General features: G+C 40.3%; 1 protein-coding gene across 6 annotated transcripts in view; it reads left to right on the top strand.

The window, feature by feature from the left end:
• Positions 1-18,606, top strand: part of LOC105476247 (cell adhesion associated, oncogene regulated) — a 243,450-nt gene that overhangs the window by 215,196 nt on the left and 9,648 nt on the right. For all 6 annotated transcript variants that reach the window (XM_071076038.1, XM_011731984.3, XM_071076036.1 and 3 more), the window contains 3 exons: positions 4,627-4,848; positions 7,291-7,571; positions 10,219-10,298. In XM_071076038.1, coding sequence (XP_070932139.1) covers positions 4,627-4,848; positions 7,291-7,571; positions 10,219-10,298 — 583 coding nt within the window. The remainder of the gene's footprint in view (positions 1-4,626; positions 4,849-7,290; positions 7,572-10,218; positions 10,299-18,606) is intronic.

Here is an 18,606-nt window from a genome sequence, read left to right as displayed (position 1 = left end):
GATACCACAGGGGAATAATAGAAATAGCTCATGTAGATGTTTACAAACAAAAACACTCTTGTCCACAGTCTCAGTTAATCTTCACAACAACTTTGAGGATACTGTCAACTGCAAGGAACACAAAAATCTCCTCTCAGTAGGCTTCAACAGTGAAGAAATGTGTTATCCCAAAAATAAGCAGCCCAGAAGTAGGTAACTAATTCCAAGGTTGTGTAATTCAGGAGGCTGAGGCAGGAGAATCGCTTGAGCCTGGAAGATAGAGGTGGCAGTGAGCCAAGATCAGGCCACTGCACTCCAGTTTGAGCAAGAGAGTGAGACCTTGTCTCAAAAAAAAAAAAAAAAGAAGTTCATTGTTTTCTGTCTTTCCTGTTTGCCATGTTCCCGTTGCCAGCTTGGCCCTAAGACTAGCACTGCTGTTAGCTCGCCTCAGTTCTGGGCATCACCTTTAAGGTGTTACAATGTCTGATAGTGTTTGTTTTCAAGAACAAGGAAAATTTCCCCCAAAGTCCTCTACTAGATCTTCCCACAAGTCTCATTAGTCACAATTCAGCCACACACTGCCCCCAAACCATTGACCAGATTTATCCCAGAGTTCTGTGGGGTTGAGGTAGATACTCAAACAAAATTGGAGCTCTGATAACATGGTAAAGACGGCTGTTGAGTGAGCTGGGCAGCCATCAGTGTCTGTACAGGTGATCTTATTATTCCTTTTTAAAAATGAGGACATGAAAAAGTAGGTTTTTTAAAAATGAGGAAATGGAGGCTCCAAAAGATTGAATGATAAGCCAAGGCTTAGTTCTAGCTTTTAAATTCTAAATCATGTGTGTCTCTGCTGCAATACTCACATCTTAAGTCCATACTTAAACATATATCCACATACCTTTAGACTTACCTTGAATTTCATTTGTTTAGCATATATTTGAGTGCCTTTTTGTACCAGACACTGTGATGTGTTCATGGGATACTTGGAGTAAAGTTAAATAAAAATGAAATTTATCATCTCTGCCCCCAGGACATTTAAGAATCTAGCCAGACGAAACATAAAACATTATAACTGTTATTTATAGTAGTATAATAGTATAGCTGTGATTACAATAGTATACCTCATTTTCTGACATCAGTAGGGAATGAAAAGCTTCTACCTACAGACTTTCAGATCAGTGAAAAACAAAAAACTTCTTTGAAATGTTAACTATTCATGTTGAATGACTTTTATGTAATTATGTATTACATAATTCCCAGCCTGTTTAGATGGAAGATCTCATGTATACTTCAACCTTTAAAAAATGACTCTAGGTTCTTGTGAACAATGATGGTTTTATCCTGAGTAATTGAGGAAGGTTTTCAGGGATGACAGAGGCGCTGAAGGCTGGCTGTTTTCCCTTCCCACTGAAGATCAGAGACTGCTGTGATGTTTCTTTTAGTTCTTTGGTTTCTCTCTCTGTTTTTCATCTCACCTTTCTTATTTCAGGCTGTTATCTGTTCTTCCTATCAGTGTTAATGGATCTCACTCACCCTTCAATGCAAGCCATCTGTCCTCAGTTTTTAACTTTAGCAAGGGGTTGGAAACCAGATCATGAAGGTTGATAGAATTACAAATGAATTAAGAATAAATAAAGAGTGATTAAACCTGACCGACTTCCCTATGAGTAATCATGATCTTTAATATATGATATGGAACATCCATTGTGCCTCAGAAACTCTTTTGTTTTCTTTAGGGTCGGCCAGGACATAAAATTGTATAATCTAACGTACCACCTCAAGTAGAAATTTCCTTTAGCATCTCTGCCAAGTATTCATCCAGCTTTCGATAAGAGAGAACACCTTCTCTTGAAAGATGACTTCTTTTCTCATTCCCAGCTCTGTTTGGTGTAGTTGATGCTGCTAGAAAATTGAACCCCAATTTAATGTTGTTTGTTGAATAGATTTTTTTTTTGAGATGGAGTCACCCAGGCTGGAGTGTAGTGGCGTGATCTCGGCTCACTGCAATCGCTGTCTCCTGGGTTCAAGTGATTCTCCTGCCTCAGCCTCCCGAGTAGCTGGGACTACAGGCACGTGCCACCAAGTCTGGTTAATTTTTTGTATTATTAGGAGAGACAGGGTTTCACCATGTTAGCCAGGATGGTCTCGATCTCCTGACCTCGTTATCTGCCCAGCTCCGCCTCCCAAAGTGCTGGGATTACAGACATGAGCCACTGCGCCCAGCCAAGTAGATTTTTATTTTTTATTTTTTTCCTGGTTTTTCCTCTTTTTTTTTTTTTTTTAAATTATACTTTAAGTTCTAGGGTACATGTGCACAATATGCAAGTTTGTTACATATGTGTACATGTGCCGTGTTGGTGTGCTGCACCCATTAACTCATCATTTACATTAGATATTTCTCCTAATGCTATCCCTCCCCCATTCCCCCACCCCATGACAAGCCCCGGTGTGTGATGTTCCCCGCCCTGTGTCCAAGGGTTCACATTGTTCAATTCCCACCTGTGAGTGAGAACATGCGGTGTTTAGTTTTGCTCAGAATGATGGTTTCCAGCTTCATCCATGTTGCTACAAAGGACATAAACTCATCCCTTTTTACAGCTGCTTAGTATTCCATGGTGTATATGTGCCACATTTTCTTAATCCAGTCTGTCATTGATGGACATTTGGTTTGGTTCCAAGTCTTTGCTATTGTGAATAGTGCCGCAATAACCATATGTGTGCATGTGTTTTTATAGCAGCATGATTTATAATCCTTTGGGTATATACCCAGTAATGGGATGGCTGGGTCAAACGGTAATTCTAGTTCTAGATCCTTGAGGAATTGCCACACTGTCTTCCACAATGGTTGAACTAGTTTACAGTCCCACCAACAGTGTAAAAGTGTTCCTATTTCTCCACATCCTCTCCAGCACCTGTTGTTTCTTGCCTTTTTAATGCTCACCATTCTAACTGGTGTGAGATGGTATCTCATTGTGGTTTTGATTTGCATTTCTCTAATGAGCAGTGTGATGATGAGCATTTTTTCTCATCTGTGTCTGTTTAGCTGAGTAGATTTTTAAAAAGCTGCTTTGCTTCTGTGGTTTGTTGGCACCGTAACAGGAAATTCAGTATAACCAATAATAACAGCAGAACTGATTGACCACCACCCTTAGCCAGGCTCTAAGTGCTTTCCATGGCTTAACTCGTTTACCCTTCATTACCACTAGATAATTGATAGAGCTCTTATTAATATCCCCATTTCAAAATGTAAAAACTGGCTGGGCACAGTGGCTTACACCTGTAATCCTAGCACTTTGAGAGGCCAAAGTGGGTAGACCACTTGAGGTCAGGAGGTTGAGACCACCCTGGCCAATATGGTGAAAACTTGTCTCTACTAAAAATATTTTTTAAAAATCCAGGCGTGGTGGCATGTGCCTGTAATCCCAGCTACCTGGGAGGCTGAGGCGGGAGAATCGCTAGAACCTGGGAGACAGAGGCTGCAGTGAGCCGACATCATGCCATTGCACTCCAGCCTGGGCAACAGGGTGAGACTTTGTCTCAAAAAAAAAAAAATAAAATAAATAAATAAAAACTGAGGTTTTGGAGGTAAAAGTCATACAGCTAATGATAGGTGGAGGTGAGGTATAAACATAGGCTGTGTGCTTCCGGAGACTGGCTGCCGACCACTTTGCTCTGCTGCTTTTCTGTGACATGTAGAGACGTAAGAACATACGATTTGGGGATGAGAGAATGAGGTTTGAGTCCCACCTGTTACTAGTTTTTGTTATTGCTATTACCCAGAATACCGATGAACCAGGTAAGAGTACTGCACCTACATGGGCTCCAAAGGCTTTGTTTTTGGAATGCTTAATACTATGTGTGAGATTTTGGAAGGTCATTGTTCTAGTAACCCAAAGCCATAATTTCTATTATTGGTAGTGATTTTTATATACATGGTAGAAGCATAAAATATGTAATTCTGAGTCTTGTTTAGCTCAAAATATATCTGACCGAAAGGAGTTTGTGTTCCATCCATAAGTGGAAATACTTTTTTTTTCTTTGAGGTGGAGTCTCGCTCTGTCGCCCAGGTTGGAGTGCAGTGGCACGATCTTGGCTCACTGCAGCCTCTGCCTCCCGGTTTCAAGCAGTTCTCCTGCCTCAGCCACCCCAGTAGCTGGGATTACGGGCACCCGCAGCCATGCCCGGCTAATTTTTGTATTTTTAGTAGACACGGGGTTTCACCGTGTTGCTCAGGCCGGTCGCGAACTCCTGAGCTCAGACAGTGGCTCGCCTCGGCCTCCCAAAATGCTGGGATTACAGGCGTGAGCCACCGTGCCCGGCCTAAGTGGAAACACTTTCATTTCAACTATTTGGGAGTCTTCTCCAAGTACAGTTAAGCAGATAATCATATAGCAGTTTGGATTAGACCAAGTGCATGTGTTCGTCTGCTCTTAGGATTTCTCTAAAGTTTGTGGACTAAAACTTTGGCACATCAGGTTTTTAAACTTTGGAGCCCTCTTTGTGACTCATTGGTGGTCAGATCATCTCAGTCACAAGAGTAAACAGACTGGCTTGCATTCCTAACCAGACCTCCTTCAGAGAGTAAACCATTTCATGGAGTCTGTATTCACTCTGACATCATGTTTTCCTTTATATTTCAACTAGTGAAACGTGTTCCTGGAGCTTCTGAATATCCTGTCAAAGACTTGAGTACCCCTCCAAATTCTTCGGGAAGTGGAGGAAATGTGGGGCCTGCAGCCAGCCCTGCTAGAAGCAGTGACATGTTATATCTGATCGTTGGCTGTGTGCTGGGCGTCATGGTCCTCATTCTGATGGTTTTCATTGCAATGTGCCTGTGGAAGAATCGCCAGCAGAATACCATACAAAGTAAGTCACTCATAAGTGTTTCCTTCTCTTTTTCTAAAGATGGGTGGACAAATATTGTCAGAATAAATACTGATTTCTAACACTGTTGTGTGTTGGTGTCATGGTACGAAGCACATGAGATACTCTTCATTCAGAGTAGATGACTTTAAAACTATCCTAGCTGTCAGCCAGAGTAAGTGGAGCATCAAATTAAATTGCCCAGCAGACATAAACACCAAAGCCAAAACTAAGCAGGTCTCTAAGTAAATAGCTGACTTATTGCTGGGAAACTCCAGCTTTGTTGGACCACCAAAGAGGAGCCTGAGCTCTGGAATTGCTGTAGGAACACCTTTACACTGGTACAGAGCTTGCCAACAGGGAATAGAAAAGCCATGATGGAAAGCAGGTAGTGAAAACTTCTCTAAGTCACTGTCACTGAATGACACATAACCAATGGGGATAATGCAGCCCTGTTTCTGTGCCTGATGGACTCAAGACTGCTCCAGCGTGGCATCCTCTCCCTGGAGTGTATCTAGGAATACGTGTGCTTGAACATCGACGATGGCTCTGCTTTGAAATAACAGTGAAATAACCTAGAACCCCCTTTCTCTTTTCACTTCCTTCAGTTCTCTTCAGCACACTGTCTTACTTTTCGTATTATCTCAGCTATTATAAAATAGGATCATCAAATCAAGCAGAGAGTTTAGTCTTTGGTGGGAGGAAGTTTTTTGGTTTTCCCTTTGGCTCCAGAATAAGGAAATGAAAGGAAAGTGAGGGACGACCCCAGCAGGCACTTCCAGTGGCTGTTAGCTAGTTCTCACGCATGCTCCCCTTTTAGTTACCGGTTCCGGAAGAAGGAAGTACTCTGTTTGTATTGAATGGTGCCGTCCAAGAGAGAGGGGGAGAGATGGTGGCTGCATCAGGCTGAAAGGGATGGTGATCATTTGATTTTCTAAGTGGTTTTAATGCCATTGCCTTTAATTGTGTGAGTGCGTGTTGAATCATTAAAAGAGAAGTATTAATCTGAAAGGGATGGTGCTCATTTGATGTTCTAAGTGGTTTTAATGCTGTTGCCTTTAACTGTGTGAGTGCATGTTGAATCATTAAAAGAGAAGTATTAATCTGGTCATCTGAGCTATATTAATCGGATTAAAGTCATCCTACTTTGTGACCTGATAATATGTTTAAAAATGGATAATTCTCATGGTGGTGTTCATTCAGTCATTTATTCAAAAGATAATCATTGTCTTCTGTATACCAGGCACTGTTCTGGACAGTGGAGATGTAATGGTAAATAAAATAAACGCCACGTCTGCCCTCTCAAACTTTATAGTTTAGTGGAGACCACAAGCAGGTGTACTGAGATTACACACCTGGGCAAGAGTGCACAGTAATGCGGGCAGCTAAGGAAAGGAGGGACACCTAATCCAGCCTTGGCGAGCTCTCGTGCCTTTGAAGATTTTATCCAAGCTCCAACAACAAATCCTGTACAGTTTGGACACTTTAGTTTCTAAGAGATACTTTACTTTTTCTACATATATCTGGTAGATGTGCCTCTGGAAATCAGAGTTTTTGAGACAGTCATTTATATGCTTTTAATAGAAGAAAATCGAAGGCCAGGTGCAGTGGCCCACGCCTGTAATCATAGCACTTTGGGAGGCCGAGGCAGGCGGATCACGAGGTCAGGAGATCGAGACCAGCCTGGCTAGCATGGTGAAACCCTGTCTCTACTAAAAATACAAAAAATTAGCTGGGCATGGTGGCACGTGCCAGCTACTTGGGAGGCTGAAGCAGGAGAATTGCTTGAACCCGGGAGGCAGAGGTTGCACTGAGCCAAGATCATGCCATTGCACTCCAGCCTGGGCAACAAAAGCGAAACTCCATCTCAAAAAAAAGAAAGGAAAATAGAATCACTTTTTGCCTTTGTACCCCACACCTTCCAAATGGGTTATAATGACTAAGGAGCTGTATGAATGGTCAGTGTATGTACAGCTCCATCCTTTTACTTAACAGAGTTGTTTATTGCTACTGGAAATACCCCACCTAAAGCTAGTCTTTTGTTGGCATTTTATGCCGTTGTTTTCAGCACTTTGAAGTATAATATCTAGGAGTTTAAGCACTTTTTCCTAGTGTTGCCAGTACTCTGATAGTTTAGCTTGCCCAATATATTCGTTCTCTTTTGAGTAATTTCTCCTGAGTTAGTTTTTCTTCCCGTTAACAGAATCATAATTAACTCAGAGTTCACAGCTATCTCTACACTCTATGGAAAATAATAGCAATAACTTTATTAAACTATGTCTTACAAGTAGGCTTTAAGTGAACATTTTTCAAATGTTTTTATTTTAGTCTATTTGTAGTCTCTTAGAGATTTTATCAGTAAGACCTTCTCAGCAAGAAGATTGTCCTTTTTAGTGTCTTATTTTGTGTGTGTGTGTGTGTGGCTTTTTTGTTCTCTTTTAACAGAATATGACCCACCAGGATATCTCTACCAAGGATCAGATATGAATGGGCAGATGGTGGAATACACCAGTCTCTCGGGAGCGAGTCAGATAAATGGAAATGTTCATGGAGGCTTCCTAACCAATGGCGGTCTCAGCAGTGGCTATTCCCACCTTCACCGTAAGGTCCCCAACGGAGTCAATGGAATCGTGAATGGGAGCCTAAATGGAGGGCTTTACTCTGGGCACACCAACTCTCTAACCAGGACACATGTGGATTTCGAACATCCTCATCATCTAGTGAATGTAAGAGACCTAACTATAAATAAAAACCCCTCTGTCCCTCAGGGTGCCAAGCACCAGAACGGGGACAGCACGCTGGGCTTTGTTCAATATAGAAACCTCACAGGTTCCCTTGAATGGAAGCAGCATCGATCACTGGCAGCCCTTTGATCCCGGGTAGTCTTTGTAAGTTGTTTTCTATTGCCAGGTCATAGTTATATTCATCAGTTTAGTTTCATTTTAAAATTATTAAACACTGAAAGTGGAATACCGGCAATGAACAGACTGGAAGTCGTTCTTTAGATGAAATGGAAATACCACTGGACGTAGACTAGACCAAATACTTTAAATTTGATTTATTGAGAGCAGGGTCTTAAAAATGCAAATGCCGAGAAGAGGCAGGCAGATCAGGACATCGTGGGAGTGAGATGGTAGCACTGCAGGCGATGGCCACCTGGAGAGCACAGACTGTGTCTTTGGGAAGCAGCCGCAGTTTGACACTTACAGTTGTCATAGGCTGAGGGCCCAGTGTTGCCAAATTTTCTGATTTTTCAAAACCTCTGTAAATCCAGGTGAAATTGACCGGTTTTTACATGCTGGCACCTAATTCAAAATTTGAAAACATCTGTAGGCCACGCCAAACATCTCTGCAGGCCACCGGTTGTGACTTCTGACCTTTCATGGGCTGCTTTTGTTGGTTTTTGCCCAATGTGTTTTGTTGTTGTGGCTGGTAAGCTTTTCACATTTTACAATGTTAGTATTCTTTAGCCACAAAGAGTGATAATCCCGTAAGACAACCTTATTTCAGAGATAACTAGTTGATACCGTTTAATTTTCGAAATGGGAGTAGAATGACTAGCATATTTTAGACTTATGCTGGGGTTGTCTGCATTAGAAAGTTTGATTCATGACATTGTTTGGATGCACATCTCTATTACTTTTGATTACAGTTTTTGGCATTGTTCTGATTACAAATAAATTTACCATGACCCACAGCATGCTACGATTTGAAGAAGCTTAGAGGTTTTCTTTCCCCATCTTCAGTTTATTAAAGATTTGTTAAAATCTATTTGGAGAACAAAACTAATGTGTACTCATATTTTAAAGCTAGAAATTGAATGGCTTTTGTGTGACCTGGCTTTTGTATGTTGTGGAAGAAATATTCATTTGCTTTAATGCATCTCATTACTAAAAGAGAATAATGATTTCGTTGTTGTGTGTGGAAAGATACAGCGTGTATTCAGACTTCTGAACTTTTTTGGTCACCATTCCTAGTCCAAACTACTACCATTGTCCAAGAAAACTGAAGGAGAGAGTAGTAACGTTTGACAAGCACACACTGTTTCCATAAGAAGAAAAATAAGGCCAATGTTTGCTTTAGTGTTTGAACACGGAACCTTGGGTTTTTTGAACAATGAATTTCTGTTTAAATAATAGGCGCCCCATTTGGTGTACAATGTCAGAAGTTATCTGTGATTTTAAACTATTAGATTGCTTACTTTTCTTTTCTGGGTGGGGGAAATAAATAAATTTTAACAGTGTTAGTGACCCTAAAAATCATTGCACTAACTTTAACATGTTTAGGGATTCAGAGAATCCCTAACCCACAATGTTACCCTGCAGGTTGGGAAGTTCATTTTCTGAACCTTTCAGGTTTGCTCTCAGACGGAATATAGTATAGGAGAGTTCTTTCCTCTTGATATGTTCTTAATCATTCCTATTGCTGGTTGGGTCAGAAACACTGAAGGAAATTTTCAGCACTTTTGGTCTGCTTAGATTCTGGCTGCTGTTACGAAATGAATGGCAATGGAAAGTATTCTAGGAAAAACAATTGCCTGAACTTTTCCTAACCTTGAAGGCCTGCTTTGGGTTTGGGTACAGTGTGATAGCCTCTCCCACCTTGTATCAAATTCAGTTCTGTTTTTCTTCTGAAAGCAGAATTCTGCCTCTATCAGGCTGGTTTAATTTTTAACTTCATTTTTGAAGAACCTTGCTATCGTTATCTGTCAAGTGAACATTTTACAATGAGGTATGTGTTAATCTGGGCATTTTTCTTAATTGCTGGGCAGTTCAGCCAAAAGCAACATCCAAATATTAACACGCCCCCTCCAAGTCATTGCTGGCCGCAGATCCCCTCCATCTGGAAAAATATAGCATGCTTTAAAACTCAGCGTTGTCAAGTGAACAGACCTCATCGAAATAATTACAGGAAAATGAAGATGAGTTTATCATGTGACATCATCCACACAGGTTTTACACCCTGTTTCTCCAACTGGCATCACATGAAATTCTTCCCTGACTGCCGAGAAAGGAAAAATGAACAAAGGCTATAACGTATAATGTATTTTGAGCCCACTAGATTTGAAGGGAAATGACTAAACCTTTCCCTTCATTTATTTGCTTTTGTCTATTACAGAAATACATAGAAAAACCTGGCAGTGAAGTTTTTGGAATACAGTTTAATATAGTGCAGAACTCTCATTCACTCCTTTGTGAATATGGGTCAATGATACTGACAATGACATTGCTCTGGGACTTGGTTAGAATATACCGTGTGCCCATTTATGGTTGACATGGCTTATGTGTATTTGTGATTATTTGGCTACTGGTCTGTGGGCACCTTCAGCATTCCTTCTTCTTTTCTTTTTCTCTGACCCTCCTTCCTGTCCAGGGTGGTGGAATGTACACGGCTGTGCCTCAGATTGACCCTCTGGAATGTGTTAACTGCCGAAACTGTCGAAACAACAATAGGTACGTTAATGATGTATCTGCACAAGCTGTTGTGAATAAGACATATGCATCCTTTTATTTTTCCCTTCAGCAAAGGAAGTTCTCGGAATTTTACCTGGGATATAAAGTTCAGGATTTGCAGTCTTAAATTTAAGGCTGTTACTGATTTTTTTGCCTCTGCTTTCCAATTTTTATCTTTTTGTGCCTCGGTGTCTTTAGCTATATAGAAACAATCTTAAAGGTTCTGTTTGTCACAGAAATACTATTATAAGTCTTCATGTTTTTGAAAATTTTAAATTAGGGTCATTCTCTGTTATAAAGACTTTATCTTTTCTCACGTTTTATTTTCTACTCTATGTTTGGGATGTTATGAGGATGAATGACAGTGTGTCTGAGTGTTGGGGGGAGGCGGGAACGCTCTGTATATAGTAACGTTTTTTTCATAGTAATATTACTGAAATTTTCCTACCAGATTAGCCAGTGTGTTTTTTTTTAATTCTTAAAATCTTAAGAAGATTAAGTAGCAAAACCTTGCTTTGAATTTTGTATTTTAGTTTTAAAAGTGATGTGTACTCACAATATTTCAAACAAGATAGAAATATGTAGAGCAATGTACATTTAACACACAGGATATTCAGCACACCTTCCTACTATCTCTATATTAATCCCAAAGGATTACCAAGCTTTTTGTTGTATTAAAGTTGTTTCAGAAATCTTAGTTCTTTCTTTTACATAATATTGTTATTGAATTACATGGTGTCAAAAGTCCTTCCTTCTCAGTTCTAAAACTCTACAACCAAAAAGATTATATCATAGTTAGTACATAAAATAACTGGCGTATGGGTGGGAGTTTAGATATTTTATTATTGAAATGATGTTTGGCCTATATACTTAAAATGAATTAACAGTTAAGAGTTGTCTCTGGGAGTTATTGAAACCAGAACTTGAAGAAGGATCAGGCCAACCATCGAATTAAAAGTACATTGTTTCAGCCTGCGTTTTGAGAGTTGCAGAACAAAAGCAACGAAGCTTCTTGGAGATTTTTTGTTATCATTTACTTAACCCATTAATCATTTACTTATAGTGTGTCTATAAAAGAGCCATCTGCTTATTTTATGTACTAAGGTTTACTTGTTACGTATCTCAATTGTTTATGACCCTGGTTTTGAAAATGTTCATCACATTGAAACCACATTTTTGTCTTGAGCTTTTCATGGACTTTACCATAGTTTGTTAGGCAACATGCTAAAGACCTGGTAAAGGTGGTTCATGTACCTGGCGAATAATCAGATGGATTTAGTTACAAGCGGTTTTGTTTAGAAAGATAATGTGTTTTCTTTTATGGTTCTTGGTCATCAGCAGATCTTGATTCTCCCTGGACAATAAAATGGTTTAACGACGGGATCTCTGGTCTAAGAATAAGTAGACCTGGGCTCTGACATAACTTAAACCTGTGATCTTGTGAAACTTACATGATGTTTCTGAAGCTATTTCCTTAACCGAAAAGGGGAAAATTGTCCTAGGTAATGTAAAATTGCTCCCAACATAATGTGATGGTAGTCTCTGGCAATTTCCTGCCAATCATGTCTTTATGATGAAGTATCATCTTAATATCAAGAATACATCCCATTTCCTTAGAAGGACTTATATGACCTCTGCCATTTAAATGACCTTGGATTTGTGGCTCTTTGTATGTGTAATGGGTGTGTGTGTGTGTGTATGTGTGCACGCATGTGCGTGTGTATGTAGTATTTTAGTATTTGAAAGTTTTTATTATAATAGTTTTTTTTTTCCCCTTTAAGACAATGGACAATTGTATTTCTATTAATTTTCAAGTTAATGACTTACTGCATTTCATGTGTGTGGGTTTTACTGTTATCTGGGAATTTAGGTGAATTCTCTTCAGCTTGGAACACCAGATTCTTTTTCTTCCTGATTTAAATTTTCTTCCTCATGAGAATCTACCTGTTTAGGGCAAGTCTTTACTTGCCTGCATTGCCTCCAAGGTTAGCCAGTGTCCCACCTGGCTCCCAGGAGCAACTGCATGATTTTGACACTTAGTAATTGGACAGATAAGTATCAGTAAGTACCTACCTTCAGCTCTGGAAAACTTGGATTATTAAATTTAAAGATTTTAAGTCTTTTCACTTTGGAATTGAGAACAGGTATCTCCTCGTAAGATCTTACAAATGACAAAATTTGTAAAAAGCTGTGAACGCTGAAAGGTAGATGATACGTGGTTTACTCTCAAAATGTAGAAAATCGTAGTAAGTTTATGCTTTTGGAATATCCACATTGTTACTATGAATGAGTTTGCATTTCTGAATGTCAGCTGAAATAGTGTAAACATAAACAGAAGCATGATTTCAGTTAAGTTATATGAGGGCTGTCAAGTGGGCCTCATAGGGTTTTTGGCTATTCGGTCAAACAAAGCAAAACAAACATGAGAAATAGTAGACTAGCATAGTTGTAGGGAGAGAAAGAAGAATTTTGAGAGATTTAGGATTTAGAAAGAGATGAGTCTGAGAGATTAAAAAAAAGAAAAGACCAAGTAATCGGTTGAAGAGGCCAGTGGAAGAAGCAGTTGACGGTGATGTCTAGGTGTCTGGGTGCAGCCTTCGAGGCCGAAAACACTGCGGGAGATGAAGAGCTGCTGCCCCACAGTGTACTTCTGGGGAGTTGCCCTCTGAGATCTGGTGGTGCCTCTGCAATTCACCTTCTTTATTCCACAGATACTAAGAACTGGAGAAGTCTTGCTTGGGGCCTTTTCTGTATGGACTTACCTGCCCTGTGCCCTGCCACTCCAGGTTCTTTTTTCTCTGCCTTCTCCGTTGTAAACTTAAGCATATTTCTTAGAGTGAGCTTTTAAGAAACAAGACATTGCCAACCCTTGACCCCTTTTATCTCTCCTTCTGGAGAGAAAACGTTGCCTCTATTATGTATATGAGAGTATGATATGAGCAGTTGAGAACAGGTGAGGGGAGGGGGCACTATATAGATCTGTGGGGAAGTTTTTCTTGATTCTGGGGCTCTTGTGACATGCCATAAATGACCGCTTGCCTCACTGTGTTCCATTACCTTGAATCCTTTTTAGTTTCTTTTGGTTTTCTTTTGTTGTTTTGAGACAGAGTCTCACTCCGATACCCAGGCTGGAGTGCAGTGGTGTAGCCTTGGCTCACTGCAGTGCTGCTTCCTGGGTTCAAGCGATTCTCATGCCTCAGCCTCCCTGGTAGCTGGAATTACAGGCATGTGCCACCATGGCTGGCTAAATCTTTTGTATTTTTAGTAGAGATGGAGTTTCGCCATGTTGGCTAGGCTAGTCTCAAACTCCTGGCCTCATGTGATCTGCCCGCCTCGGTCTCCCCATGTGCTGAGATTACAGGCGTGAGCTACTGCGCCTGACCCCTTTGCAGTTTTTAAGAGTAATAGGTAAAGCTCACTATGAACACCTAGAAAGAAGCATATTTAATGCAGCTTTGCAGAGAGCCAGTTCCTTACACCAGAGACCTAATCAAGAAATCCTTGTGCTGTTTGGGCATTTCAAGAGTTAAACAGATTTTAATCAAAAAACATCAAAAGCTTTCTACCCTCCTCTTCTCCTCTCCTGAATTCAAAAGGCAGTAATGCAGCTCTGGATATGTAATCAAATGTGGCTTCTTAGTTGCTTGGCTAGTTTAATGGAAAGGGATTGACATTAAATCTGGTCTTTTTTAACATCAGCCTTGATAATTTGTAAGAGAGAGTAGAGGGGACACTGATGAAATTCACAGATGAACAAACTGAGAGATCCCATCAGGAAGGAATGAGAAATTAAGAGTCTTAAGAGAGACTGGAGATGGACAGGAAGTCTCCCAGCAAAAATCAGCTTGGAAAAATTATATAATTCATCTGGGAAAAACAGTACAAGTTACATGGCTGATAGTCAAGAGAAGTAGTAAAACGATTGGGAACAGTGCTTTAGAGAACAAAGATACTACAGATGACTTCTGAGTTTTATATATTGACAACCTTAAAAGCTGTGTCTTGGATTTGGGAATGCTCTTTCACCAACCTGAAACCCTCCATGGATGTCAGATGTCCTCTGATGACAAAAAAATGTAGAGATGAATATGAGAACATTAATTATAATAGTAGTTCTTTCAGGCCTAAGGTTTGATCTACCCAGTTGGTTTGCTAAGTATGAAAACAACAAGTTGTCCAGTTCACCTGAGCTTTTTCTTCCAGCAGAAAACATACATTCAGCTTCTCTTCCATCTATGGTCATCTCCCTATTTCTCTAAGAAATTCAGAGTGCTGTGTTGAATTTTAAAAATTGATCAGTACCGCCGGGCACGGTGGCTCAAGCCTGTAATCCCAGCACTTTGGGAGGCTGAGACGGGCAGATCATGAGGTCAGGAGATCGAGACCATCCTGGCTAACATGGTGAAACCCCGTCTCTACTAAAAATACAAAAAACTAGCCGGGCGAGGTGGCAGGCGCCTGTAGTCCCAGCTACTCGGGAGGCTGAGGCAGGAGAATGGCGTAAACTCGGGAGGCGGAGCTTGCAGTGAGCTGAGATCTGGCCACTGCACTCCAGCCTGGGCGACAGAGTGAGACTCCGTCTTAACCAAAAAAAAAAAAAAAAAAAAAAAAAAAAAATTGATCAGTACCTTCCTTTTGGGGAAGTTATGTATCTCCCCAAATCTGTCTCCTACTTCTAAGATGGAGACCTAGGGCCTGTTGTCAGGAAGTCAGGGAGTCCAGCTTTTTGTCTTTCTTTATAAGCTTGTGTGTGTCTGTCAGCTTACCATGTTCAGGAATACACTCAGTCATTTGTTGTCACTCAGCATTTACTGTCATGTTTTATGTGACGGCTGCTGATAAATTAATTCCCAAAAAGAAACTCCCACTCTAATGCTGCAGTCCTCGCAGCGTCCAGCAGAGCAGACAGCGACAAGGCAAGACAGCTGTGGCCTGGAGCGGTGCCTTCAGGGTTCTTTTTATTTTATTTTATTGATTTATTTGTTTTATTATTATTATACTTTAAGTTCTAGGGTACATGTGCACAATGTGCAGGTTTGTTACATATGTATACGTGTGCCATGTTGGTGTGCTGCACCCATTAACTCGTCGTTTACATTAGGTATATCTCCTAATGCTATCCCTCCCCCGTCCCCATTCTCCACAATAGGCCCCAGTGTGTGATGTTCCCCTTCCTGTATCCAAGTGATCTCATTGTTCAGTTCCCACCTATGAGTGAGAACATGATGCTTGGTTTTCTGTTCTTGCCATAGTTTGCTGAAAATGATGGTTTCCAGCTGCAACCATGTCCCTACAAAGGACACGAACTCATCCTTTTTTATGGCTGCATAGTATTCCATGGTGTGTATGTGCCACGTTTTCAGGGTTCTTTAGGTAGTAACTGATAAGCTCCCGAAAATAAGAGCTGGGTCAGCAAAATGGCACAGTGACAGGTGGAAACAGCAGAGGTGAGTGGAATTTTAAGATAAACTACCGGCCGGGTGCGATGTCTCACACCTGTAATCCCAGCACTTTGGGAGGCTGAAGCAGGCAGATCACGAGGTCAGGAATTCGAAACCAGCCTGACCAACATGGTGAAACCCCATCTCTACTAAAAATACAAAAATCAGCCAGGTGTGGTGGCGCGTGCCTGTAATCTCAGCTACTCTGGAGACTGAGGCAGGAGAATTGCTTGAACCCCTGAGGCAGAGGTTGCGGTGAGCCGCGATTGCGCCACTGCACTCCAGCCTGGCGACAGAGCGAGACTCTGTCTCAAAAAAAATAAAAGTAAAAAAAAAAAAAAAACTACCACCAAGATGTAACTATTTCAGAAGTCCCAAGAATATATGCATGAGAATAAGTATCACACATCCAGGAGATTCACAGATAGTTCTTTCCCTCTAGGCATAATCAAAAGAGGAAACTTAATGCAAAAATTATATAATCATCTAATCAAAGTAATTCTGTACATAATCATGCTTAACAAATATTAAACTGTGTAATCAAAAGTGGAATATTTTGGATATGTTCTAGAAAATATTTCAGAGGTGCTGTATAGTTTTACAAGAATATCCAAAATATGTTTAGTCAGCTACTAAAGCACCTTATTCTTCCAAGCACAATCCTACCCTACTCTTCCAATCTCTTATTTCCTAGTCTGTGCTATTCAGAGTGTTGCTTAAAGAATATTTTATTGTTTTTTGTGACACCACAATAGAGTCATTTTCCTATCTTACAGATTGGTCAGACAGGCCTTTCCTGTTTTACTAAAAGTTATCTTAGTAAACTAACAGGTCCCAGACCACCTGAGGTTTTACAGAACAGCTTAGATTTCTGTATGTGGCAAGATGCATAGAGCTCCATTTACTCAATGTTTTTAAACTTAAGATTGAACAAAGTAGTTTCATTGAGCTAGAGACAACTCAGTAAAAACTTTTATTCCACCTTATGCCAGGAATAACTACATTTGAAAGACCATTTGAAAAGCCTAAGAGAGTGAAGTGACAAACTATTTGCATTGTATAAACTGTAAAATGTGCGTTGTGAGAGCATTTTATTGAATGTCATATGTTTGCAGACATTTGTCCTGTCTTCTTATTTACTACTTTAGATTTGTCTCTTAAGTTTGCATAGGTACAGATATGATTTTTGTGATCATCTAATTGCTTTGGAAATTTTAACTAAAGCATTATTAGTAAAATAATAGTTTTCATGGGCCAGGCATGGTGGCTCGTGCCTGTAATCCTGGCACTTTGGGAGACTAAGTTGGGCGGATCACCTGAGGTCGGGAGTTCAAGACCAGCCTGACCAACATGGAGAAACCCTGTCTCTACTAAAAATACAAAATTAGCCAGGCGTGGTGGCACATGCCTGTAATCCCAGCTACTCGGGAGGCTGAGGCAGGAGAATCACTTGAATCCGGGAGGCGGAGGTTGTGGTGAGCCAAGATCACACCATTGCACTCCAGCCTGGGCAACAAGAGCAAAACTTCATGTCACTAATAATAATAATAATAATAGTTTTCACATATCATATCTGGTTATATTCAGAACAGACTATATTCCTTTTTAGCAGACGATGTTCTTTATGCCTGTATTTCAACATGTAACCCCTAGTTAAGGCCATTTTTTGTGCTGACACATATAGACATCCGGAATTGAACTAAAAGTAATGTAACTGAATTATTTACATTTGGTTAGCTAATTGGTTAATTACTGATGATTATGAGTTAAGATTCAGTGTACTAGAAAATTTTAAATCAATGTGGTTTATGCTGAAACTCAGGTTACAGTTGCTTTACAAATCTAACTCCCAAGTATGTTACTGTCAACACCACTCTAGTAATTGAGGGTCATAGTTCAGAATAAAGTAAACACTGCTATGATTTCCTGTTTTAGTTCTCTGAAAAACAGATGCTAAAGAGTAGGTAATAGGAAATTGTACTTCTCTCTTGCTAAATATCTGTAATGTCTTTAAGGAGTTTGTGTATTTCATACGCTTGTTAGCGCCCAGCACACAAAGCCTGTGTCAGCACGCTGATGACCACACTTGTGGTTGGCCCATGTGCCTCTGTCTGGCCCGCTCCTCCACTGCTGCCCCATCCATAAAACTTCACTGTCACTCTGACAAAAGTAGTTTACAAACTGTTAGTCTGCCTTTTAGACGTCATTTTAAAAAATCTCATTCTGTAACTTGGCTTTAAATTAAAGAGCAGAAAAAAATAAATTAAACGGAAGGAAGCCAGAGGCTTTAAGGGCATCTCATTGTCTGGCGAGTCATCATTGTTTTGTTATATCAACATTATGAGTTCATTCAAGTTCGATCTATATAAACAACTTATTAATTTCTAATATTTTGTAGGGAGCTGTCCTAGGTTTTCAAATTCCGGCAAATATGTGTGTGTGTGTTTTTTTCCTACATTTTAATTTTACTTCTCTTAAATGAAAACTTTTCTTTCTGATCTGATACTTCTACATTTTTAAAATACAGGTTTTAGCCAGGCGTGGTGGCCCACACTTGTAATTCTAGCACTTTAGGAGGCTGAGGTAAGAGAATTGCCTGAGCCTAGAAGTTCAAGATCAGCCTGGGCAACATAATGAGACCCCATCTCTACAAAAAAAAAATTAAAAAATTTTTCAGGAATGGTAGCACATGTCTGTAGTCTGATTGAGTCTGATGCAATCAGGAAGAATATACTGGGACTAGCCTCTGCCTAGAAGGTGGGAAGTGCCCTATTCTCGTAGCCTCAGCTACTCTGGAGACTGAGGTGGGAGGATCACATGAGCCAGGGAGGTCAGGGGTGCAGTGAGCCATGATCATGCCCAGCCTG

Source organism: Macaca nemestrina, chromosome 12 (assembly GCF_043159975.1).
Source record: "Macaca nemestrina isolate mMacNem1 chromosome 12, mMacNem.hap1, whole genome shotgun sequence".
Taxonomy (NCBI): domain Eukaryota; kingdom Metazoa; phylum Chordata; class Mammalia; order Primates; family Cercopithecidae; genus Macaca; species Macaca nemestrina.
Note: the sequence above shows the minus strand (reverse complement) of the source record. Positions and strands in the feature narration are given on the sequence as shown.